Raw genomic sequence first — 25452 nt, 5'->3', positions numbered from 1 at the left:
TCCCAGAGAGCACAGGGAGATACAAAGAAGAAAATACACCCCCTTGTTCTCAGGGAGTTTACAGTCTTACTGTGGAGTTTATGAACAGAATTGGAACCACAGCAATGAACAGTTTTATTTCTTCACTTCTAGCTAATGACCCAGTGGTTACCATTAGGGACCACTTAGTCACCCATCCCATGACTATGGAAGAACCTCAAGTTAAACTGCAGAAAATTCAAGGACCTAAAGTAGTTCTTGCTGAGTGCTTATTCACTGACCTATCAGCTGCTTTCCCACATTATTTAATCTTAAGAACAGTTTGCAGCCACCCCTGTCTGCTATCAGGACTTTACAGAGAAACATGAGGTTCGGAGGAACGAGTCATCTATACCCACAGACCCAGGAAACGGTAATGCAACAACACCAACTAGGGAATTCTCCTCTTTAGCCTTTTTTTTTTTTTTTCTTTTCTGCCCCCCTCCCCCTTAGATTTCTCTTTTACATGCACAGTCAACTTCAGTGTTCATTTTCTTCCCCTTTTTGACTTTGAGTCACCTTGAAATCTGTCTTTTATTTGGCAAGGCAGCCCTTCTGCTGTCTCGCTCCCTTGTATCTTTGCAAACAAACCTTTCGCTTCCGTCTTTGAAACACGTTGACAATATGAAATGAGACCTGAAGGTTTATACGAGTGTGGGATACATGCACGGTTCTGTGACTGTTAACCATGACCTTGTTTATTCTCGCCATTTTAAAGCTGCTCTTGCGTCACACTATTTCAAAGACGTTTAAGCACTGGAAATTTCTTAAAGATTGTGCATGTCTATTCTAACTTGTTGCTCCCGGAGTGCACATTAATTCAGGTGTTTTGTTTTTGTTTTTGGTAAGAGAATAGTAACTTTGCTTTTTATCGCCTGTTTAATTTTAGTGTCAATAAATTTCTAGAATGTAATATAGCGTCTCGGTAAAATTTTATATATGAATTGATGTGTGTGTGTGTGTGTGTGTGTGTGTGTGTGTGTGTGTGCATGAGCTACCATGTGTAACAAAGTTTAGTCAAGATCTAAAATGGCTTTGACTTGAGGGCCTGGAGTACTACCTTCCCCTCCCATTTCTGGCTCTTTTACTACAATTTCCACTTGGGTGCTGTCGTTGTAGGCCTCTTTCAAGGCTTAGTTTCCACATCAGCAAAATGGGGACAAGAGCAACAGATGATTTTTTTTTCCCCTCATCTATCACCCATTCCTTCTCCATGGGTGGTTTAGCATGGACGCTTCCTTCTGGGTACCATAAGCATCCGCCAGAGCCCTTAAAAGCTTCGGGTCAGTGGCCCCCGTGGCGTGCCCAACCTGGAGAGGGGGCAACCCTGGGTGCCCTCCCCGTGCCTCGCGAGTCCGGAAGCAAGTCGGCTGCATTTCGGCTGCGAGCCCGCCGGGTCTTCGGGAGCTTCGGCCTCAGACGCCCTCTCGCCCCGAGGCAGAAGGCGGCCTCGGTGCCACCGCGAAATGGGCCCGGCGCCGCGCAGGCTCCGGCGCGCGCCCAAGGGCCCGGCCTCGTTCTGACTGCCGTCGCCCCGCCGTCCGCGCGGCGCGGCGCTGCACTAGGGGCGGGGAGTCTGATGGGAGACGCGCGCGGCGCCGAGGAGGAGGCGGCTGCAGCCCGGGAGAGGGAGCGGGAGAGGGACTGGGCGCGGGCGGTGGGAGGCGGGGGCCAGGGGGAGGTGCCGCCGTCGCCGCCCGCCCCTTTCCGCTGGGGAGCAGCTGCAGCAGCAGGAGCGGAGCCGGAGCCGCGCAGCCGCCGCCGCCGCCGCCGGGGGATGTGGCCGGCGCCTGCCCCGAGCCGCGCCGCCTCTTGAGTTCTCGCCACCGTCGCCGTCGCTGCCGTCGCCGCCGAGTCGTGCGGGGCCAGGCCGCGCCCTCCCCGGGCGCCCGCCGGCTCGCATGCCGAGGGGCTCCGGGGCGTAGCTGCGCGCCCGGCGCCGCCTCCGGGCTCCTCCGGCCCCGCCATGGGCTGCTGCAGCTCCGCCTCCGCCGCGCAGGTGAGGGGCTCCCGCCTCCCGGCCGCCCGCCCGGATGCCACCCCGCGCTGTGCGCGCCTGCGGAGCCGTGCCTTCGGCGCCCCTGCGGTGCCCTGCGCCCCTCCGGTCCCCGCCGACCCCTGCACCCGTGCGCGGCCCCCGCTGCCCGCCGCACTCCCCCCCCCCCCCCCGCTTTCTCACCTGAGCGGCCCGTCCTGCCGCCTGCAGGTAGAGGCGCCCCGGGCGCCCGCTCTGCCCCAGGAGGCATCCCCCCTTCCCTCGTCTTGGGGCCGCCTGCTTGCTCCCCACCTCCGCTGAGCCTCCCCCCCCCCGCGCCATCCACAGACTGTTTCCCGTGTCCCCAGAAGGTGCACCCCAGCTTGAGCTCTTCACCTCTCTTCCACCTTATTCCAGTTTCGGCTCCATTTAATAAGCTGCCCATTTCCCCTGGCCTGCGGTCCCCTCGGGCAGGATCAGGTGCTTCAGTGGGTCCTCGTGCCCTTCCAGGGCCCATTTCACAGATCCCACCCCCTCGTTCCTCACCCCATCCCCCCTCTGTGCCTTGACCCCGGGCACCGCGGCCTCTCGGCGCACCGAGGCCCCTGCGGGAGCGCGGGGACTGGACTGGGAAGGAGATTGGGCACCTGGTGGGTGACGGGAGCGTTACGGAAACTCCCTCTTTGTTGCCAGTGTAACAGGAGGAAGAGGTGCCGAATTTAGTTTTTCTGTGGGCACTGGCTGGATGTTGTCGCTGAGGGCTGAGATGCAGAGATTTCTCCCAGCTGCCACCCTGCCCCCATCCAAATTTCGCTAGCCGCCTTCTTCCTTTCCGATCAGAGTCTCTAACCTGGGTGGAAATGTTTGGACAACTGTGTAAGGGTCAGATGTAATAGAACTTGACTGCTGGCCGCTAATAACTGAGAGGACCTGTTTGTAAATTACCTAATTTAGTGGATTAGTGAGTGTATTTACAAATACGATAAAAAGCAATCAGGAATACTGCATCAAACTGTCTGGTGGTGGTGTATGAAAAATAGGCTTTGACAACGCCTGGGATGTTTCTCCACAGTTTCATTAGCGCAGAATTTAACAGTAGTCTGTGATTTGTTTGTGTTTTTTTTTTTTTTTTTTTTTTTGGGGGGGGGGTATGTGCTTGCTTCTAAAGGCTAGTGGGTTCTTGGCAAAGAAAAATGCTAGTTTTGGGGGAGAATTCCTCTAGAGATGTAGCGTCTGTGACACAGAAGTGTTTGCTGCTAAGTGACTATATATAACTCAGTTTTAAATAACCTGCATACTTGTTCTGAAAAATCTGAGATCTGTCACAGAAACGACTAGAATTGAGTGGAGGACATTTGTGGCTAATTAGGCATTCATCCTGTTTGTCCAGTTCTTAAGCTGGGTGGTTTAGTTAGTATACCTTCCCAGTCAGTTAGGATAGCAAAGAAAAACCATGTGGCTGGTGTTAAGGAAGGCTGGATCAGGGCTTTCAAATTAGCACATAGAGGTGTAGAAAAACATATACCTTTCAACTGGTTGGGAATTTAGGGGCAGGGGGCACATCTATTAATAGTTGGGCATTGTTCATTTAATATTTATTTAAATATAATTTTCAGCAAAAAATGTGCCTTTCACATTGCCCTTCTTTTTGGAATTGGGCTACTGTGCATGCTCATTTGGCGGTGAAATGCCTTTAAGACAGGAAGTATTGATAGTTTATGGGTGGCTTGTTCAGGGCATGAAAGATAATTTGGAGGGATGGGTTCTGCACCAGAACTCCACTTTAAATGGGTAGTGAGTCATGTGGTTTTCTTGCTTCATGTTGTAGTGTTGCGGAATGCTGTGACATATATTCTCTTTCCCTTTTCCTTCTTACAGCCACTGTTTTCTGCATGTCACATTCTACAGACAAGATTCCTCTCTTGCACCTGAGGGGGAGCATTTTTTACCACCTTGTGGATTTCTATAACCATCAGCAGTTGTTAACATGACTTTGAATTTAGCTTTTGGGACTTCAGGTGTTCAGTGGAGCATTGGGGCAGATGTACAGGGGCTGGTCATCATTTTTTTTTTCTTCTTTAGATTTCTTGGACATCATTCTTTATGAAGTGTTCTCAATCTCCTGACTCTCTAACACAGCTTAGAAACATCAGGCAGTTAGAGTACTCTTATATTTATGTGTGTTGTATTGAAATAAAATTGGGGTATAACTTTAAATGTTCTCTAGATACAAAACTGTAAATTCCTGAGCTAATCTTAGGGGTCATTAATGTATTTTCAGGCAGGCAGGTTATGTTTGATTCTGCTTTCTACTGGGTTGTGAATTTCTTGAGTGTAGAAACTTCTTTTGTTTTCCTAGCTTTCTACTTACTATAGTGTCTCACTGTGTGGCTCAGCTGTGGCTATTGAATGGAGTGCATACTGACATTTGAACATTTGGCCAGCAGGTCACTGATTATGAACCCCCAGCCCAGGCCTGTGTAATTCCCGTGTTTGGTGGTCTAGTCCCACAGGCCATCCTCTGCTGAACTCAAACTCACCTTTGTTACGTAAAAATTCACCTTCCTCTCCCACATTTGTTCCTGTCCCATCAGTAGCCCCACACATTTGTGAAATAGAGCAAGTTCTTCCCTTTTCTCCTGACACCTGGCTCCGATTGTGTTTATTTTAGTTGGTACAGTGACTAACATTTTAAGACTTGACTGCAAGCTCTGATGAGATCCTGCATTGTCTATCAAAATATGCTCAGAAGTATCACCTCTAACTTTGAAGCTAGACTTTATAGTGTATGTAAAGTACATCTTATTTTCTTGCTGGGGTTGGGTGTTGAAGTATAATTGACTTCCCCTCCTAGTCTGTTACTATGTTGTAGATACTCATAAAAGAGTTTATGGTCTTCTGAACTTTGATCCTCTGGAGTTCTGATACTGTTTTTTTCCCTTTGCTATATCCGGGTAACATAATTTCCCATCCAAATAATTATCCTGCTTTAAGAATTAAGTTTAAAATGTCATAGTCTATGCTGGTATTTCACTGCTAAAGGGGTAAATTATTTACAAAATAGTCTGCACAGTACTAGATACATAGTAACACGGCTCTTACAGAACTCCCTACAGTATTAGATACATAGTAACACAGCTCTTACAGAACTCCCTACAGTATTAGATACATAGTAACGAGGCTCTTACAGAACTCTTAGGGTGATTTTTTTCTCCCTTAATAAGTAACCATTACATATTGTTGGAAATTGCTCTAAACAAGCCAGTGCATGATAAGTCTGTTGCCTAAAAGCCTGTTTGAAGGAAGCATCAAAGTAAAGACAGTCTGAAGTTTTTTTTACCACACTAATCTTCCCTAAGACTCTAACAATTTATTCCCATCTCTCCATAATTTGTTTCTTCTGCTATAACCTAACATAATTTCTGCTCTTGTAATGTTAAACTTCAAAGTTCACTCATAAATCTTCAAATTTATTAAACGTTCTTTCCCATTGACAAACCAGTGCAAATGAAGGAGGTTTGTGAAAGATTGCTTAGCAACTTTCTCTAAGTCTTTGTCCTGAATGGCTAGCTCATTATTTCTTACAGCAGTGCTTTGGAGACAAGGAGATTTCTCAAGCCTGTGAAATTCCATGTGCCTTAGTCCTAACCTCAGAATTGGAAAGAAAGAGGGAGGAGTCTTTCCAATTGAAGAGACTACCCTTTACCCTATCCTCACTTCAGAAGACTCTCGGGCACTGTCATGACACCAGCCCTTTAAATTGAGGGTGACATATTTAACTGCCATTTCTTAGCCATGCTGCTTTATTTGGAAAGTGACAAAAACCAGGAGTAGTTTACCTGTTACCATCTGAATAACTTACAACAATTTTCTAATGCTATATTCATATCTGCTTAGAATTTGAAGTCAGGTTATAAAATGAAATTGGATAAGTGGCATTACTGACAGAGACAAAGTTGTTCAATTAAAAAACGTGATCTAGGAAGTAAATTTCATTGAGGAGCAAAAATAGTCATGCCAGAAAGTCTGTAAGCCAGGCTGCATTGGTGGAGGCCTGCAGTTCAGGCACTCAGAAGGCTGGATTGCTGCATTCAGTGGCAGTGAGAGGAGTGTCCGGGCCTGTCAGGGCTGCATAGCAAGCCCTTGCCTCCAGCAGACAAACACCCAGTATGTTAAAAAGTTAATGAATGTCAGAATTGGCTGGGAAATAATATTGAAATGGTATGTTGTTTTATCTGTTTTCAGAGTCATTTTCTTGTGTTTATATCTGTAGGAATTCAGGTTGATTTTGCTTTTCTGTTATAACTGAGGAAATGGAGACTTGGCGGTTAGGGAAGTGGCTGGAGTCACAGAGGGAGATACCCACTCACTGGTTAAGACTTCCGTCTGGCATCGTCTGCGTCTTGAGTTGTGTGCTTTCCCTGTGGTCACATGCACAGTTCCCAAGTCTAAAGTTGCTGTGTACTTTTTTTTTTTTTTTTTTTTTTTTTTGTAATCTGTAAAGAAAGGTCAATTTTGTATCAAAGAATTTCCAAGTTAAATTTCATACCAGTTTGAACCACCTGCAGTTAGGAACTGGGGAGGACCATGGTGTGGTCAAGCAGGGTTATCCAGAGGGAATGCTTCCAGACTTCACAGGGTCTGGCCTTACCTTTTGATGTGTTAGCATTATCATTTAAAAGTGCTACTGACTTGGGAAGAGTATTAGCTATACAAATATATTTTGCTACTGGTAATTGGTTCACACCCCTGTCCATGCTCCCTCCCCATTAGAATGCTAAGGAAATCTTTCAGTTTTGTAGGTTTGGATTCATTTTTGTCGACTGTAGGAGATACTAGACATGAAGCAGCATCACCATCTTCCTGTTCTGTTGGTCTAAACTACAACTCAGAATCATGAAGTTGTCAGTTCAGAGAGCTAGTTGTGGGGTAGCTGGGACCCTTGCTGTTAATTCTTAGTATCTTTAATTATTCTCAACCGTGACTACACATTAGGATCACTGGAGAAGTTTAAAAATACCGTCGCCTGGGGCTCACTCCTGGAGATTCCGATTTAACTGGTTCAGTGGTACTGTCTGGGCATCAGCATTTGGAGAGACCCACTGGTGATTGAGACAATCACCTTTGTCCAGGCAGTTTCGTCTCCAGTGGTTCCAATTACAGCCTGTGAGGACAATTCCCAGACTGAATCATTAAATTGAAACAAGCCCCTTTTCACCCGTTACCAGCAACTGATTGACACTAGAACATTGTGTAGATACTCAGCTCACGTGTCTAAAGCCCAAGTTGGCCTCCAGATTTATCCTCATCCCATATCTCAGTATATCTGGTTCACAGAATGATACTGGTAGTTGTGGGAATAGGAAGCCTGAGTCATGAAGGCTCTGTTCTTTCAAGCCTGTCACCGTATCTTGCCTTCTTGGATCACAGCCAACCTCCTAGCTAAGCATCGTCTCTAGCTAGTACCTTGTGTCCTTTCAGGCTTCCGCCTCATCTTTCTCCATATTGGAGCCTTAATGGTCTTTGAGAAGTCTAAACTGTTTGGCTGTGTTCCTCTCCTACTTACAATCATCAGTGGTTCTGATTACCCTGGGAACAGACTGGATTCTCCTAGCATCAACAGGATGGACTGGTCCCCTGCAGCTCCTTGGCAGCCTCCCTTCCCTCGGTGTTTCAGCCTCACGGGTTCTTCAGGCAGTGCTCTGCGGTACTCTTCCAGGGCTTTTCCACGTGTGCTCACTTGTTGAGAAGGCCCCAGCTTTTCCCTCTATCTGGCCTTTGACTAGTTAACCTTCAGTCACATCCTAAAATTCACTTCTTGGGAGATTTATCCTTCCAACTAGGCCACGTCTCTTCATTAAACTCCCCATGGCCTTTGAGCACGTAATAGCAGTAAGCATATAATTATAGTTACTGTTGACATCTAGACCATGAGTCTGCCTGCTGTAGCCTATGGATAGAGTCTAACCTGTTTTTATATGGCTTGCAAGCCGAGAATGGTGTTTACGTATTTAATGAGAAGACTGAGACAAATAATCGGAAAAGAATATTGTTTCACGAGAAGTGTATGAAATCTGGATGTCTTTGCTCTAAAGTAGGTTTTGTTGTGACACAGCCATCCTTCCTGCCTGCAGCTGCTTTACTACTGTTTAGTGGCACAGTAGTTCTCAGGACCTTATTCCACACAAGCACCAGGATTAACTCAGAGTTCTTTGCGTGGACTGTTTGCTGACCCTTGTTCTGTCCTGGGCTGATGAAGGGGTGATCTTGTCTGCTCTGTGTGTTCCTGCTGGGCTTTGCTTGGGGACACTGATTCCTGTAGGTACTCGGGAAGTATCTGAACAAATTAAACATATGCTCTTCCTACCGATGGTGTAGATGAGCCGCTCCCCCAGCCCTCCTGCTCTCAAATTCAGTGTGGACTTCTTTCCTGAAGGACTAGTTCTTCTTTAGAGGAAATCTCAACAAATTTCAGCGGTATCCTTAGACAGCCTCTGGTGAACTGTGATTCATGGTTGTTTTGAAACATAATTTCTTCTCTTTTGTTACTTTTTTTCTTAATTATTTGAAGTAGGGCATGCTTCTTTGTTTTTGTTTTTAAAGGAGAGTGGCATTTTTCAGTATATTTTATTATACTTAATCAGGGAATATCAACTTTTCCTCCCTTGCTAGAGACTTACCATTACTCTCAGCATAAACAGTAGTTTGTAGTAAAGCTTTACAAACATTTGATAAACTGCCAGAATTTATTTAATTTCCAAAACTACATTGTTACTCCTGTTAGTTGCTCACCATATTCAAACAGGCATTTATTTAGAAGTGAAATTCTTAAAAATGAGAGTTATTCTCCTCTGTGTATGTGTTCACGTGTGTGTGAGTACACGTGTATGTGTAGATGTGAGCGGAGCCGGTGGACAGTCTGGTGTTCTTCCTTACTCTCTCTGCCTTTGTGTTTGACGCGGTCTCTCACTGGCCTGGAGCTCACTAGTGGGGAAGGCAGTTTGGGGAGCCGGGCCAGGGCATCAGCTTCTCACTGTCTTGCTGGGTGTAGTGCCACGCTTGGCTTCTCCACCTGGGCTAGGGCTTGAACTCTTCATGCTGGCAAGGCAAACACTTTACTGACTGCACTGTCTCCCCATTCCATATTCTTATTTCTAAGGTTGCCAGATACCTAGAAATGTTAAGCACAAATGTTATTTCTGGATACATTTGTATAATGTCAAGGAAAGAAACTAGTGAGAAGATGGAGAAATTAAAAAGAGGTGGCTACTTCAAGATGGGCTTGCATGCTTTACTTTGTAGTGTTGTGGGCACATGAGCAGGAATCCTCATTATTAGTCACGTAGGGTGTTGCAGCCAAAAGAAGGAAACATCGAATCACCCTTGAATCCAAATACTGGAAACATTCAACAGAATTTATTCTTTCTTGTTCATTCTCGGGGTGGGGGTGGGGTCCCAGGGAGTTTGTTCAGTGACTCCATGATGACTCAGACAAGCAAGTCTCCTTGTTTCCATTCCCTCTCCCTCCCTTCCCTCCTCCTCCCTCCCCTCCTCCTCCTCCCTCCCTCCTTCCCTTCCTCCCTCCCTCCCTCCTTCTGCCATCCTTTCCTTCCCCTCCCTTCCCTCCCTCCCTCCCACTTGTAGTTCAGGCTGGCTTCAGACTCCTGCCTCTACCTGAGTCTTGAGGCCGGAGACTACTGGTATGAGCTCTATCTGCAGTCTTCAGGAAGGCAGCCTTTCCTCACTTCGCCCACTCCTGATCTGGAGCTGGCTGCGTCTTCCCTGATGGCCTTTTCTAACAATCTCTACTAGTTTTCCTTGGATGGGAATTACAGAAGGCTATAATCCTCATCCCTGTATAGTGTCTAGCAGCGTGGAAGCAAAGAGCTAGTGGTTGGTCCAGTCTGCAGCCTACATGCCCCAGAATAGCTGTGAATGCGGCCCACCACAAAATGATAAACTTACAGAATATTTTAGGAGAATTTTTCATTTATTTTATTTTACTTTTTGTGACAACTGTGTAGTTCTCCGAGGTGAACTTTGTACATGGCAACAACATGTTGCTGTGTCAGAAGGTTGGACACACTTGGTAGCCTAACCAGAATTTCTCTCTAAGTCAGGTAGGTAGGGTAGGACAGACAGCTCCAAGTGGGAGGGCCCAGTGGTGCTGGGATGGCTGTGTAAAGGTAGCCTCTGGAGTCTAGGAGCTACTAGCCCTGCCATTTTCTTCTGTCCTTGAAGTCACACTTCTTCAGTGTATCCTGACATTTTCATGTATCTCCAATAGAAACCTTTTACAATCCCTAGTTCCGAGTCAGTCTCTCTCTCTCTCTCTCTCTCTCTCTCTCTCTCTCTCTCTCTCTCTCTCTCTCTCTCTCTATCACACACACTCACACACACACACAGTGACTCTCTGCCCCACTCCCCCAAGTCAGGGTGAAGCCCCTTTCTTTCTCATTTACCACGCCCACTGCCCCTCCCTCTGGCTGACAGAAGAACAGCGTCAGATAAAGAACTTCTGAGGTTGGAGTACTGTTAAGTAGTTAATTAACATTCCTCCGAGAGTGGTCCCAGGAGAGCCCAAGGGCTCAGAGAGCCTTTTCCATTCCAGCCCCTCACTCTTCCTTTCCTGCCTCTGCGGAATGCTTCCGGCTGCTGGTGCTCTTTATCTCTGTCTGATTGGTATTCAGTTTTCCTCCTTAACTTTCCCCAACATTTTCTTTTCCTTCTGTTTCTTCCTAGCACTACCTGGTGCGCTTTACAGCTGTGGCGTTGAGCAGAATGAGAGATTAGAGTCAGAAAGCAAAAAACGAGTGGCCCTGTTGAGTTTTTTCATTCACCTGCTTAATTTTGGCTTTTTTTTCTTTTTCTTATAAGAGCAGTGAGAATGAAGATTCGCATTGTTTAGAATATCCCTGATAGGAAGCGCTCTCTCTGCGTGCCCGAAGTAAACAGTGAATGTGTAAACATGTTCAGTTTTGTTACCACTCAGGCTAAAGGAGGGGCACCCCTCTATGCCAGTGACCTTGATATAAGTTAGCAGAATAATATTAATTGCCTCTGTGGTTTTGACTCAAATAGACTTTATCGATTTGCTGAATAAATTGGAGTAACCCTCTTGGGGTACTGCTTGACAGCCTACACTAAAAGCCATTTAAAAAAGTTGTCGACCTCCTCTAGTAATCTAAAGTATAGTCATACGATGTGCAGGAGCGCTTCTGTGGTGACCTTATTTGCTTATGTTGTTTATTTATTGTGGGTGGGTATGCGAATGTGGAGGTCAGAGACAAACTGTAGAAGTCAGTCCTCCCTACCATGTGGGCTCCTGGACTTGAAGTCAGGTCGTCATCAGGCTTGGTGGCAGGTGCCTGTAACCACTGAGCTACCTCGTGGGCCCTATTGTGTTATTTAGGAGTTCAGGCTTAATTTTTGTATTCTGATTTTAAAAAGCTTTCCTTCCTTTTTAAAATATAAAATCCATTTGCATTTAGTGTGTCCTCCCTTAGTGGTTAAGTGGTGGTTGACCTGCTGCCGAGGTTTTTCATCCCTCTTCTGAGAGGCTGTTAGCACCAGAGGATTGAGCACCATTAGGTACCGGAAGGAGTGTGGAAGCTGCCAGACTGTGGGTTTGAATTTCAGTCCCGACACCAGCTCACTTATTTGGGCCTTATCTTAGGTCATTGGTACCTTGGTGTCACCAGAAGAAAATGGAAACTTCATGGACTTGTCTCAAACTGTACAAATGATAAAAACTTCTCAGAAGCTTCCAGATTAATGTCAACTGAAAAGTTCTTTCTTTCATGCTCCCTTTAAAAAGGTAGCCTCGGATTTGAACTTCAGAATACTGACCCTGAATCCAAAAATATTCCCTGTGTTAGGGGGCTGAGTGCTAAGAATGAAATAGGTAGTAGTCGTGGGCAGAGGCTGAGGTGGGCCTAGGAGCTTAGGGAGTGAGGAAGAGGGGTGCCGCAGTTGGCTTCCTGAACATGACTCTTCACCTTACCTGCATTTAGAAAGAGTGAGAGGTTAGAGATATTGGGAAGAAGAGCAGTGGAAAGGAGAGCATGGTCCAGCAAGGAGAGACACAGGAGCTGCTACATTTCAGTGTGGTAAGGAGACCTGACCGGGGAGGCGGGAGAGATGCCAAGGGAGGGTGTTCATGTGTGAATGGATGGGAAACGGGCAGCCATGGGCATTTAAAGAAGCCCAGTGTGACAGTGTATCTGTGCTTCTGGGGGAATGATGCAAGACAGAGGGCCCGGAGGAAACAGAAGAGACCTTGTGGAGTTAAGGAAGCAGAAGAGACCTTGTGGAGTTGAGGAAGCAGAAGAGACCTTGTGGAGCTGAAGTAAGGAAGGCTTTCATGCCTAAATGCGGACTTCAAGGACAGATGTTTGCAGTGGCATTCAGAACTCCTCTGCAGTGAGAAAAGGCTGTTGAGATTGATAGACTTGGGAATTGGTGGGGCTAATAAGTGGGGAGAGGAAGGAGAATCGAATTTTGAATGGCCTCCCTAGAGGTGATTCCTGGTGCCGTCAGCTAGTGCATCCCCTAATCAACTGGAGATCACAGATGGGTTTGGGAACATGCTTTACTCAGTGAGCAGGGAGGAGCTTCAAGGATGGGTGGTTGCCCAGGAGCAGGGGAAGGCACTATAATAGTGACTTGGGGAGGAAGGGCTTGTTTTGGATGCTGTTTTGGGAGATACAAATAATTCTGTGGAAGGTACAAAGCCTGAGACAGCTCCCTTTTGCCAGGAACATGAGACAGCAGCTTGTTCACATCTTGACAGATCCAGAATCAGAGATCTCAGTCTAGAAGCAAGGCCGTCTATAACCCTCAAAGGTCCACCCTCTTAGCTCACTGTCAAAGACCAGTCTCTGCCAGGCAGGCTCCACAGCCTTTCAGAATAGCATAGACCAGGTATTCAGATCCATTAGCCTCTGGGATCCATTTCAGAACTAAACCATAATAGGCACTAAATCAGAGCAGGCAGCTATACAGATTGCCAGTTACCCCTGGGTGTTGATTGGAGGGCCCAGGTTACACATTTCCTATTGTATTCTAAGATCTAAGATGGCTGCCTGAGTTAGCCCCAGTTTATAGATGAAACAGGCTCAAGAATGTTGTGATTGTGTGAGTAATAGCCTGAAACCCACGTGATGCAAGGAGAGATGGGCTGCTGTAGATTGTCTGCTGGCTTCCAGTCATGTGCTGTGCTGTGGGGCTCCCCAATAAATATAATTGATTTTTTTAAAAAGTGTATATTGGTGAGTGGTTGATATAAGTACTTTTTATAAAACTTGAGACTCAGTGGCTGCGTTTTCTCCTGGGCCTTCCTGTATTTTCCTCTGAGGACTTAGGTCTGAGAAAGCTTATCATGGAAGTAGGTTTGTTAATGTGACTGTGAACTTGTCTTTCCCTCAGAACTCACTGGTTCTTCATACACAGACACACAGATGCACACACACACACACACACACACACACACACACACAGAGTATTTTGCCTATTGCTTGGTTTGTGTTTTAAGACAGTTGCTGACAGTTCAGTCAGATTTGGTTAGGAAGGCTTGGAAAACAATAGTTTAAGAAGACACTTCATTTTAAAAGTGAGTGTGATTCTAGTTTGGTGGTCCTTGAAACCTTTTCAAAATACAGTTTAATTGGAGAAAGTAAGCCATGACCAACTGGAAACGTTTGTTTCTTTTGAGTGGCTAACAAGCAACAGAGAATGAGACTCCCTATGCAGCTACTTAATGTTTAGCTCTTGCCGGGTGGGGGTTGTTCCATATTCTGTCTGTCTTACTTAAAGATACAAATGACTTCTGCAAAAATGCCTTGCTCACTCCCTGAAGCATGTGCTCCTGAAGCTCGAAGGCTTGTGTGCTGTTCCTCCTCTGAAGTGTCTGCAGTCAGGACAACTGAGAACTCCAGCCACCTTCTGCCTGCTCCTTGTCCCTCCTTGAGAAGTCATAGTACATGCTGACATGTTAGAAGGTCATTTCCTTACCCTCACGCCCACGTCCAGAAGAGAATTTGCCTCCTGGCCTTCACTGGACTTAGCCATCCTGTAAATGTCTTTCTGTTTAGCAACATCCATCCTGCATTGCTCCTGTTACTTAAGGATTTACATCCTGCCGAGTTGACTTTGAAAAACCTGATTGAGATGGTACTTTCAATTCCATGGCCCCAAGTGACAACAAAAATGGATGTGGTAAAAGCAATAAGAAAGTTGTTGGAGGGACTGGAGTGATGGCTCTGTGCTTAAGGGCACTGGCTAGTCTTTCAGAGGACTGGGCTTTGAGTCCCCACACTCACATGGCAGCTCATGACATCTGTATGTAACTCCAGGTGATCCAGTGCCCCTTTCTCACTCTCCCCCACCAAGAGCACTGTATACATATAGCGCATAGATGTGCATGCAAGCAAAACCCTGTATATATAAAAACAAACAAACAAAAAACTTAAACCAAATTTGTTGGATCACGAAGCAGCTTCCCTCCCCAACACAGATTTTAAAAGTCTGAGCACATTAAACTTGGTCACTCAAGTCCCTCCATTCTCTCTTCCTTCCCTTCCTTTTCTCCTTCCTTTCCTTTCTTCATTCCTCTTTCCTTTTAATTTTTCATTTTTAAACATGCGAGGGCAGAGGACCACTGTCAGGAGTGCCAGGCTTGTGTGGCAGGCATTTTTACCAACTGGATTCTCACCTCCCCTGTTCTGCTTTTTGGTGCAGTATCTCACTGTGTACTCACACTGGCCTTGAACTCACAGTGCCCTTGTGTGTTGGCAGAGACAAGAAAGCATGACCATGCCTTCGTTGTTTCTTATATGAGTGGTTTGGGGTCTCCAGCTGTGAGTTCATTGTACCTCTTGACCCGAACATCTTTTATGGAAAAATTAATGTGGTTAGGATCAAGCATTACAGTTTTAGAGAGTCAGTCACCATAGCCAGTAAGGTAAACTGAACTGAGCAGTTCTCATCATGGCAGGCCAGGAAGCAGAAAAGAGGGGTGCAAGTACTCAGCTAGCTTTCTCCTTCTCCCCATGTACTGCTTGTGGGCCTCAGCCATGCGAGGTGCTACCCACATTCACACTGGGCCTTTTCGAAATCTTGAGCTGATCTCTGCAGACTCACAGACATACACAGAGGTGTGCCTTACCAAACTCCACGGTGATTCTGAACTCTAAAGTTTTCAATGAAGACTAACCATCACACCAAGGAAATTAGGGACAGGCAAGTGGGTTACAAAAGAAACTTGAATTACAAAGCCTCAGAATTTAAACTACCATGGGACCATGTGGGCCAAGAGCAAGAGGGGAAACAGCTGTCTGTTTTGAGGTGTTTTCTTTTCTTCAGGTTTGCCACCAAGACACTAGTGGCAGTGACACTGACCACTTAACCCTGTAAATCCCTCCTGGATGGGACTGCTGATCAAAGGTCTTTCATCAGTAATGAGTGGAGGGCAGACTTGACGTTTGGTAGACGCAAGTCAATAATGAATCCCAGTGCATGTTGAGCGGGGTAGGGTGTTAGAAGACTAAAACCTTAGTTTATGATACTAATGATGCATCTCAAGACTAAGATATAGCTTGTCAATTGAGGAAAATGGAATGGAATATGAAAATCAAAACAATTCTGAGTTAATAAATGTTCCTGTTAATTCTGGTTTTGCTTTTGAACCTAATCTAGGCATGTGTTCCTCAATTATAATGAAGTCTTAATGAAGGTGTTAATTATGGCTAGCTGATCTTGGGAAGGGACAGCATATGATAGAACCCTCTGGACCACATTAAGACCTAAGTACAGCAGGAACATTGGCACATGCCATACATCTATAAGAATATGGTTCTCCTTCCCTTCTTCCCTGTCTCCATCCACACACCCTTTTTCTGACCCACTGTGCAGAGGAACATGATGGAAGCCACGATTTCAATGCCTGTCTTGGATGGTCCAGGAGAACAGGAGGAGAGCTGCAGATCCTAAATACTTTTGTCCGAGTGCCACCAGCAGGGTGGACTGCAGTAGAGCTGCAAACATGACTTTTCTCTGATGTGGGCAGGAGTAAGGAGTTTCCCAGAACAGAAGGATGATGTGGAAGAGAAAAAGTCAAAGAATCAAAGATGCCATGAAATAAAAAGGGAAGTGTTGGTTCTGTTGAACATGTATTGACTTGTGCAGCTTGGTGGGTCCAACTAAAGAATGAGACTTCCCTCTAAAAGTAGACAGTGCTGTGTTCAGCCCTGATTCTGCTGAACCCATTAGCCAGATAGAATGAAGAGCTGAAATTAGTCTATAGATGTGCCAAAGTTGAATGTGTGTACAGGTGTTTGGAAATTAAAAATTCTTAGTATATCTCTGTACATGTAACCAACCATTCCTAAACATCAATAAAAGAGACAGAGTGGAGGGAGGTGGGCCTTTGTCAATGTGCCTGAGCTGAATCTCTTTCTTAATATAGTCAAGCATCGTGTGTGTGTGTGTGTGTGTGTGTGTGTGTGTGTGTGTGTGTGTGTGTGTGTTGCAGGGGTAGGATGGGGAGGAAGGGGTGCATGACACCTTGCCTCAGGGGAAGAAAAAAGAAAGGAATTTTTGTTGACTAGTCTGGTCACCTTTGCTACTTTTCTTCATGTGACTGAATCACAGATCTCTGACTTCTCACCACCAAGAGCTCAGCTGCTCATGTCATGGTTCCTAAGTCTCACGCTTACTGGGTATAGTACCTGCTTAACGATCCCTAGCCATGGAACCACAGAATACAGGGGCCCAGGTTTTCCTATCCATTTTACACTGTACGAGACCATCTTGTTTATCTTCCAGCTGCCTCCCACTCAGACATGTATTCTCTCTTCTGTCTGTGTTTTACCTTGTCTGCTCCCATGGATATGTTAGGTGATTGGTAATCAAATTATTTTGAAGACTTAGTCGTTGGTAGGAGCGGTGTAAATGGAAGCGGAAGTGTATCTGGTGCCCAATCTTCACCTATGACAGTTTCTAGCCGTGTCTGGGCATGGTGCTAATTCAAAGAAAGTTATCACATGGATTTTCTTCCCCCATCCCCCACCCCAAGACAGGGTTTCTTTTTGTAGCCTTGGCTGTCCTGGAACTCATAGCGATCCTCCTGCCTCTGCCTCATGAGTGCTAGGATTACAAGAATGTACCACTACCACCTGCTTGACGTGGAAATTTTCTCCAGAAATCAAACAATGGCTGGGGCTGACAGTTAGCACTGAGGCAGCCGTGAATTTTATATCATGTCAGTGAGTTTGGTTCAGGCTTTGCATAAATTCTTCCAGCTACTGAGAACTCTTTCTGCAGTTATTGGAGACTTTGGTTTCATGGCCGATCTTATGTCCTTGTAACTTCATCCTTGGCCCTGATTTTGTACCTGTTAGTCACATAAAATGAAAAGTTGAAACCAGCCTTCAGTGTTTGCCGAATTTTATATGTAGGTCTCTCTGTCTGTCTTTTAAGTGTAAAAACCTGTCATATTTAAAAGAAAGCGGTGGTTCCAGAGCCTTTGTTATTCTGGACTCATTTTTCTTTATGCTCTGTTTAAAAGATTATTATGTAATAATACGTATTATTTTATATGTATGTTATATATGTAAAAGCTACATATACACATTTTAAAGCACTAAACATTTCTGGTGCTTGTCATTTATTTTTAAAAAACTATTATTTTTATTTATATGAGTATTCCTGTGAAGTGGGTATGTGTATGTGACTGCAGGTGCCCAGGGAGGCTAGATAGAGAAAAGTGTCCTGAAGCTGGAGTGTGGCTGCGGGGGATAGGACTCAGTATGTGCTCTTGACTGCTGAGCCTTCTCTCTAAGTGCTTGCCATTTAAACAAGGAAAGTGATGGGATACCCCATCCCACCCTGTCCTCTGTTGTCCTGAGGCCGTCATTCTAAATCTTTGGGTCCGTTAGATCTTTACCATGCTAGTACGTCTGCTACCTCTTTCTTCAGTTTGCAGCATCTGTTTCTGCTCTGGAAGATGAAGATTGAGCTCTTCCAACCCTATCCTTTGCCTCCATCCTGTATACGCTGTTCATGTGGGCACCTTTGTTCTCTATAGAATGTTGTGACTTTGGATTAATGTTTAGTCCTTACACTATGACTAAGTAAATGCTCTCCACTGAATCATAGAGTATTTTATGGTTTGTTGTCCTTGGGTGTGAAAGTTCTGTTCTGTTCTTGTTCTGCTGTTTGCTTTTTTTTTTTTTGTACTTACCATTAATTGGTTTCTAAATGTTCACCTAGTTGACTGACTCTGCATTGCCCAAGCTCTGGATTTAAGGTTCATTTGCAACATTTCCCGTTAAAGTGATACTAAAGTCACCCACTATTGTTTTTGCACCTGTCTCTCTATGTGCAATACATGTTAACATTAGGTTTATATGTATGTAGAATCACTCACTCTGTAATCTGGCTGGCCTTGAACTCATAATCCAACCCACCCTCGAGTTGCTGGGATTATAGGCATGTACCACCATGTCTTTATGGATTGTTCCTCTGTTGCTGTGACTTTTATGTCTTCTGGCTAAGTTTGGCTTGAAGTCTGCTGGATAGGAAGATAATTACTACATGCATTCTCAGATAATTACTACATGTGTTCTCAGATAATTACTACATGTTTGTATGGAATGTCATTTCTGATTCATACCCCCCCCATGTGTATGTTGTGTGTGTGTGTGTGTGTGTGTGTGTGTGTGTGTATGTGTGTGTGTGTGTGGTGTTTCCCAGTAAGGTGAGTTTCTTGCAAAGAGCAATCAGTTGGATCTTGGTTCTTAATTCATTCAGCCCACATGTATTTTTTTTTTTAATTGGAAAGTTATGACTGTTTACATTTAGAGCTATTATTGAAGGATATGTACTAATTTGTCCCTTATTTATCTTAAAGGTCTACTGGTTTACTGAGTTGATAATATTGGATTCTTTCCTAATTATTACTTGTTTATCTAGTCTTTTACTCAGATTATTTAGATTATTCTTTTTTTTTTTTTTTTTTGGTTTTTCGAGACAGGGTTTCTCTGTGTAGCTTTGTGCCTTTCCTGGAACTCACTCTGTAGACTAGGCTAGCCTCGAACTCACAGAGATCCTCCTACCTCTGCCTCTTGAGTGCAGGTGTGCACCACCACTGCCCGGCTCAGATTATTCTTTTTTTTTTTTTTTTTTTTTTTTTTTTTTTTTCGAGACAGGGTTTCTCTGTGTAGCTTTGTGCCTTTTCCTGGAACTCACTTGGTAGTCCAGGCTGGCCTTGAACTCACAGAGATCCTCCTGGCTCTGCCTCCCAAGTGCTGGGATTAAAGGCGTGTGCCACCACCGCCCGGCCAGATTATTCTTATTAAGCAAAATTTTTAATAACTTGCATTTGTCTTAGCCCCCCCCCCTCCCCGGAGCTGAGGACTGAACCCAGGGCCTTGTGCTTGCTAGGCAAGTGCTCTACCACTGAGCTAAATCCCCAACCCCTGTCTTAATTTTTTTGACACAAGATCTCTCTTTTTAAAACTACTTACGTGTGTGTGTGTGTGTGTGTGTGTGTCTGTGTGTGTGTGTGTGTCTGTGTATATGTGTTTATGTGCACCACATTTCATGCAGTTGTCCTAAGGGTATCAGATTTCCTAGAGCAGGAATTAAGGATGGTTATGAGCTGTCTGATGTGGGTGCTGAGAACTGAACCCAGGTCCTCCGAAAGAGCAATGAGTGCTCTTAACTGCTGAACTAGGTCTCTAGCTCTTGTTTTTATTCTTATATATTCCTAATATTTGAATGGATGAAAGCTTCTAGGTTGGAAGTTATTTTCTTAGATTAAAAAAAAAAATTGTGGTTTGGGGAATTCATACCCAGGGCCTTACACCTAAAAAGCAAGAACTATGCCACTGGTATATATTCCAGCCTTTCTCTCAGCATTTTACATATTGTTTCATTTTTTAGAGGTTACAGAGCCAAGGTTACTTAGTAAACAAATGAGCTGGAATTATAGTGCAAATTTTTGTCATTTCATTATTTTTCAAGTGCCATGAATTCCACTTAAGATTGATGAATGGCCTGCTGGCTAATTGGAAAAAAATAAAAATTGTCAAAGGGGGCCTCCCCCATCTGCTCAGAGAGAAAAACAAATGCAGAGCCTCTGGAGTTCCTTGTGGTCTACACCTGTAAGTGGGTTGCAAAAGTAAGTTGTACCACCTTCCAAGATGTTTTAACTTTCTTATGTTTTCAGCAGTGACACTGTCAAAGCTCCTGTTTCATATTTTCGTTCGAGGTTCCGGGAATTGAGCATAGGACTTCTCTCAGGCATGCTAGGCATATGCTCCATCACTGAGCTGTGTGCCCAGAACCAACAGTGGCATTGCCATTCTCCAAGGGGATCGTGTGTTTGGCATAAACTATTACTGTTGGTTGGTGATTGTGCGTAGGGTAAGAATTACTAAAAGACCTTCCTAGGATGTATGTTGTTGATAAATTAGTGGAGGGTGGAGATCACTGCTTATTTTTTAACGTAGATAATGAGCACTCTGGACATGAATGGGCTTTGTTATGCTCTTGCTAATGTGTGTGAGCTGTGTTTTTCCTTTCTGGGACTCCCAACTCTAAACAGGTGCCTGTTGGTTTGGAAAAAAGAATCTATATGTAAACTACAATGCTGGGCTCATATGCCATTTCATGGTAGATGATTTGTGTAAAATTGTGTCTGAGTGGTACATTCATTTAAACAGGGATCTAGGAGCTCAGGATCCATTGCAGCCGTAGAGCCTGGTAGTCACATCGTTGTGTGAGTCCCCATTGTCTGCTTATTTCTTTGGGTAGTAGCTCTACGATTACTGCTTTTGTTTTTTTTTTCTTCAGGAGAACCTGTTTATTTTGGTTATTGTTATTGTTATTGTTCTGAGAAATGTTAATACTAGCCCCTCCCCCCCTTTGGCTTTGAAAGCTCACTAGGGATTAAACAGCATTTGTATGAAGCCCTCAGTTCTGTGGTCTCCAGTTCTCTGTCCGTGTCTCTGTAGGCACACGGCAATGGCTAGTTCCCATTACTTTTCTCTCTGTATTTGGATATTTGTCATCATGCTTAAAGCCACAGTGGAGTAGGAGTGTCAGCGATGGGTTAAGAATAGCCAAGACTGTGTCTCAGTAAGATCTGCTTCAGCAAATTCTTCCCCTTCCTTAGATAAACTGACTTCCGTTTTGCTGGGCCCTTCTCTTGAGCTGTACAAGCTTCCCCCTTTTTCTCCTATTTTCTTTAGCAATTTATCTTTTTTTTTTTTCCTCAGCATTGTATTTAAAATTCCCTCTGGATTTTGCCCTCATTTTACTCATATGGTCTTCTTTTACTAAGCAAGAACTGTTCTGGGGGCATGGTGGCCTTTTTGAAAAAGCTTCTGCTCTTGTCCTCACTGCTTTTAATTACAATGTCCTTATTTAGACATTTTCTTCATTCTGTCCAAACAGTCTTCTGATGAGTCAGCTCATATCCTTTCCTCTCAGGGAACCTTCATCTGTGGTCCACACTGATTATAAAACAAGTCCTTATGCCTAGAATTTAGTGATATACAGCTTTGTTCTATAGGGCGTACTTCAGTGCGCTGTGTATACTCCCATAGTAGACAGAGTCCTGAAACATTTCTGTGCTTGTCAAGTGTTTCTTTGCTGTGTGCAGTGCTATATATTTTGTGTGTGTCATAGCCCTTCTCACAAATGTTACAGGTACGGAAATCAAGGCACACACAGGCTGAACAAGTTGTCCTGAGGCCCTGTGCTAGGCTCCTTGTGGTAGAGCTAGGATTGACTAATAGGTTGCCAAGATTCAAGCTATGCTCCCCCCCCCCCCCCCCGCCCCCTTTGAGACAGGGTTCCTCTATGTAGCCTTGGCTCTCCTGGAACTCACTCTGTAGACCAGACTGGCCTCAAACTCACAGAGATCCGCCTGCCTCTGCCTCCCGAGTGCTGGGATTAAAGGCGTTCGCCACCACCGCCCAGCATGAATATGAAGTCTTTATACTGAGAGATAGTTGCTTGCCCATCAGTCCACCATCATAGGTCTGTGTATGCTAAAAACTTAATTATTCTCATTCTGAAAGTGCTTGAATGTAGTAGCAACACAGAGGTGAATATTTGTCATTTATATATGAGGGAGGATAATAGGATCAACAGAAGGTAATTAGAGTCATGTGGGTCCATGGAAGGAGATGATCATGTCCAGAGGGAGGGATTGGGATGGTACTTGACTCACCGTCTTTCTGAGACTTGACAAAGCGATTGATGTTGGAAGGAAGATTGTATTCAGAGTTTGGACTTTGGAGTTCAAGTTCTCATGATTACGGACTAGTCAAGAAACCCTGGGAATTAGTAATGTTTCTGACGTTTCCTCAATGAGTAGCATGTAACCCTAAGGGTTGGTTAGAAGGCTTCACAACAAAACAGAACAAGACCAACTGCACGCGAGCCCTTTAGCATTGTGTCCAGGACGTTAAACACCCAGCAAGTATGAGTCAAAATCATTTTATTAATGAGGAAGAAACCTGAGGAAGTTGTTGAATTTGTGGAAAATTTAGTGTTTTTGGAACTTATGTGTTGTACAGAGTGGGCTCTGCCTTGGAAAGCATATGAGAACTAGTAGCTTCAGTACATCCCTTTTCCTGAAAGATACTGTTTTCTCTTCTTTAAACAGTGGGGGAGCCTTTAGAGTTTTCTTGTTTAGGTTTAATTTTATTTCAACAGAAGTGATGTATCCTAGGCCAGTCTCTGGAAAATTAAATAACAGAGGGGAAAATCGAGTAGAGATGAATGGGAAGGATCAGGGTTCTGGCTGGTGATGCAGTTGAGAGGGAGAACTCTTCAGAGTCCATACAGGTGCAGGAGGTGGGGATGGAGACTGAACATGAGTGTATAAGCTTGCAGGAACAGAAGTAGCCTCCCATTGTTTTCAACTCTAGTCACGTTAATACCCAAATGAATGTGTGGCATCAGATTATAAAATCTTTATGTACTTTTATTAAGTTTGAAAAAAAAATAGTTACTCACAGTTGGAGCAAATAGAGACAGTTACTACACACTCTAACTCCTTTTCAGAGCCTAGTATGGTGGCTTCTGGCACTTGGGAGGCTGAGGCAGGACGACTACCCAGAATTTGAGGTCAGCTTTGACTACAAGTGAGTTCATAGAATGAGACCCTGTCTCAAAACACTAATGCAAGCAGAGCTGGTGACCGGCTCTAGAGGTGAAGTCACTTGCTGTACAAAGCTCCAAGTTAGATCCCAGGATCCCACAGACTTATGAACGCTGTCTTCTGACCTCCACACCAAGGCTTGGGTGGCCTCCTCCAATAGTAATAAATTAATTAGAAATGTTTTAATAAAAAAAAAATCTCTTCCAAATTTAGAATGTCTTCCACACCCAATATTTAGTTTAAATAATGGTTCGTTCTAACTCAAGGTCCATGCATATGTAATTGCTGTTGTAATTTTAAGGCAATTTTCTTTTATTTGTGTTTGAGTGAGTCGATACAAATCGATTTTTGTGACATTGGATTTTCTTCAATGCCTCACCTTCAGAATTTTATTTTGGATTTAGGATTAGGATCCTTGCTGTTTGAAATTCTAAAGGTCTTATAATAGTTAACCTGGATCCTGACATTGGGGTAAATGAAAGATCAGAGAGACAAAGGAACAAGTTACTGCTGTGTCTTTCCTCTAGGCCTCCTCAGTTGGTAGAGCCTCAGCCGAAAGGCCTGTAGCCAAATGAGCTTCCTCAGACTGAAAAGTCTTCTGGTTCCTGTCTCCTAACGCCTTATCTACCTTTCTCCACCCAGCCATTAGAGGCGTGTGTGCTTCCCAAGTACTGGGATTAAAGGTGGGTGCCACCACTGCCTCTGTGTTTAATCTAGTTCTGTTCTCTGATATTTTATTAAGGTACACAATATATCACCACAGACTCTTTTAACTTTTATTTCCAAATAATTGAATATATACCGAGTAAAAGTTAGCGTAGTAGTGTTCCCGTGTGTGTCTTCCCTCCAGCATCTTATAGTCATTGCATTTCCCACGGCGTAGTGTGTTTGCTAAAACTAAGAAATTGATATTGGTATGCCACCATTTGCTTGACTGGCCTGGAATTTGCAATGCAACCCAGGCTGACCTTATTCAGGATCCGATTGGCCCTGGCTTCCTGCAAGCTAGCCTTACAAGGATGTGCCACCAGGCAGATGTTTGATTCCTTAATAATAGCCAAAACATACTTGTGATGTTATGATTTCAAAACTAACAAGAAGTCAATTTAGAAAATAACTTCATAAACTTTTTTTCTCCAGGAGCACAAAGTTAAGCTTTCCCCTCCCCTACACAAAGTTAGAGCTCTAGCTCTCATCCTAGTACATTGCTTACTAAAGTGACATTTGAAGGAATACCATCGTCTGCAACTATAAGGTGGGCTTTGAGGCATGCCTTGGTTTGCCATAACTCTGGCATTACCTCAGAGGTGGTATTGTCCTCCGGTTTTAGCTCTCTTGTGAACAGGAGTGTTATACGGTGTCCGGGATTATAAACACTTTGCAAAGTTGAGTGCACGTCAGACATTTCAGGCTAGCACTGAGCTTGTAATTCATCTTCAGACTGTCATGGATATTGACTTTGTGTTGGGCAGATTTTGCTTTCAGCTCTTGCATTTTGTTCAGGAAAATGTGAGCAATGCCAGTGTGATAAGTGCTTGATAATTCAGGCCTCTCCCTGGGGGTTGTGCCTCAGAGGCAAACACAGACAGTTAAAAGTGTGACAGTTCTTATAAAAATTAGTGACCTTTAGAAACTGACTTCTGGGAAAGCTCTGGTTTTTAAATTCCGGGAATCCATTAAGCCTGGGGGCAGGTTAACTAGGAAGCATGGTCTCCAGTTCCTTGTTCACAGGTTGTCCGCTGTGAAGCCCAGCTCTGCTGTTCTTCCCTCGATCCTGTCCAGAGAGCGCCTATTTCCCCCACCCCCAGCAGCTTCAGTGTGGTGTGTTGGGATGTCTTGTCCTATCATGGAAGCACAATCTTGTGAGTCACCAGGGGGTCTGACAAGTCGAGCCACTCAAAGCCCTTTAATTCCAAGTGTCCTTGATCTGCAGAAGCAGCTCCATAAATCTCTTGAACAAGTTTTCACAACTTAGTTGTACGTCTGCAGTACAGTAATAAAGGCTGTGTCTCCGTTCCATCGTCTTCCAGATTCTTGCTGCATTTGTGATGGGTGAGGTGATAGCCTCAAGAGTCACAGTCTTGAGCTGTCAGCTCTGTCATCATCTCATACAGTGAGCCTGATTCATCCATTCAGTGAGGAGGAACAGCATTTTTATGTGCTAAGAACTATTTTACATGCTGGGATACAGCACAGAATACCAAGCTGGTTTTCCAGACTAGACTAGATCTGTGACTAGGTACGTTTAGTTTAGCTGACAGAGATCTACACTGCTGTGGAGAAA

At 44.5% G+C, this 25452-nt stretch overlaps 1 protein-coding gene across 6 annotated transcripts in view; it reads left to right on the top strand.

Annotated features, from left to right (window-relative positions):
- Positions 1-325: 325 nt before the first annotated feature.
- Slc44a1 (solute carrier family 44 member 1) overlaps positions 326-25452 on the top strand; it is a 188473-nt gene continuing 163346 nt past the window's right edge. For 3 of the 6 annotated variants that reach the window (XM_028857758.2, XM_037202648.1, XM_028857755.2), the window contains exon 1: positions 1728-2017. In XM_028857758.2, coding sequence (XP_028713591.1) covers positions 1985-2017 — 33 coding nt within the window. In that variant the 5' untranslated portion in view covers positions 1728-1984. Of the gene's footprint in view, positions 392-1727; positions 2018-25452 lie in introns of those variants that run through there. The other 3 variants (XM_028857757.1, XM_028857756.2, XM_028857754.2) reach the window with 2 other exon arrangements.

The sequence above is a fragment of the Peromyscus leucopus genome, chromosome 2, assembly GCF_004664715.2.
Source record: "Peromyscus leucopus breed LL Stock chromosome 2, UCI_PerLeu_2.1, whole genome shotgun sequence".
NCBI classification, from domain to species: domain Eukaryota; kingdom Metazoa; phylum Chordata; class Mammalia; order Rodentia; family Cricetidae; genus Peromyscus; species Peromyscus leucopus.
This window is presented reverse-complemented; position numbering and strand designations above follow the sequence as displayed.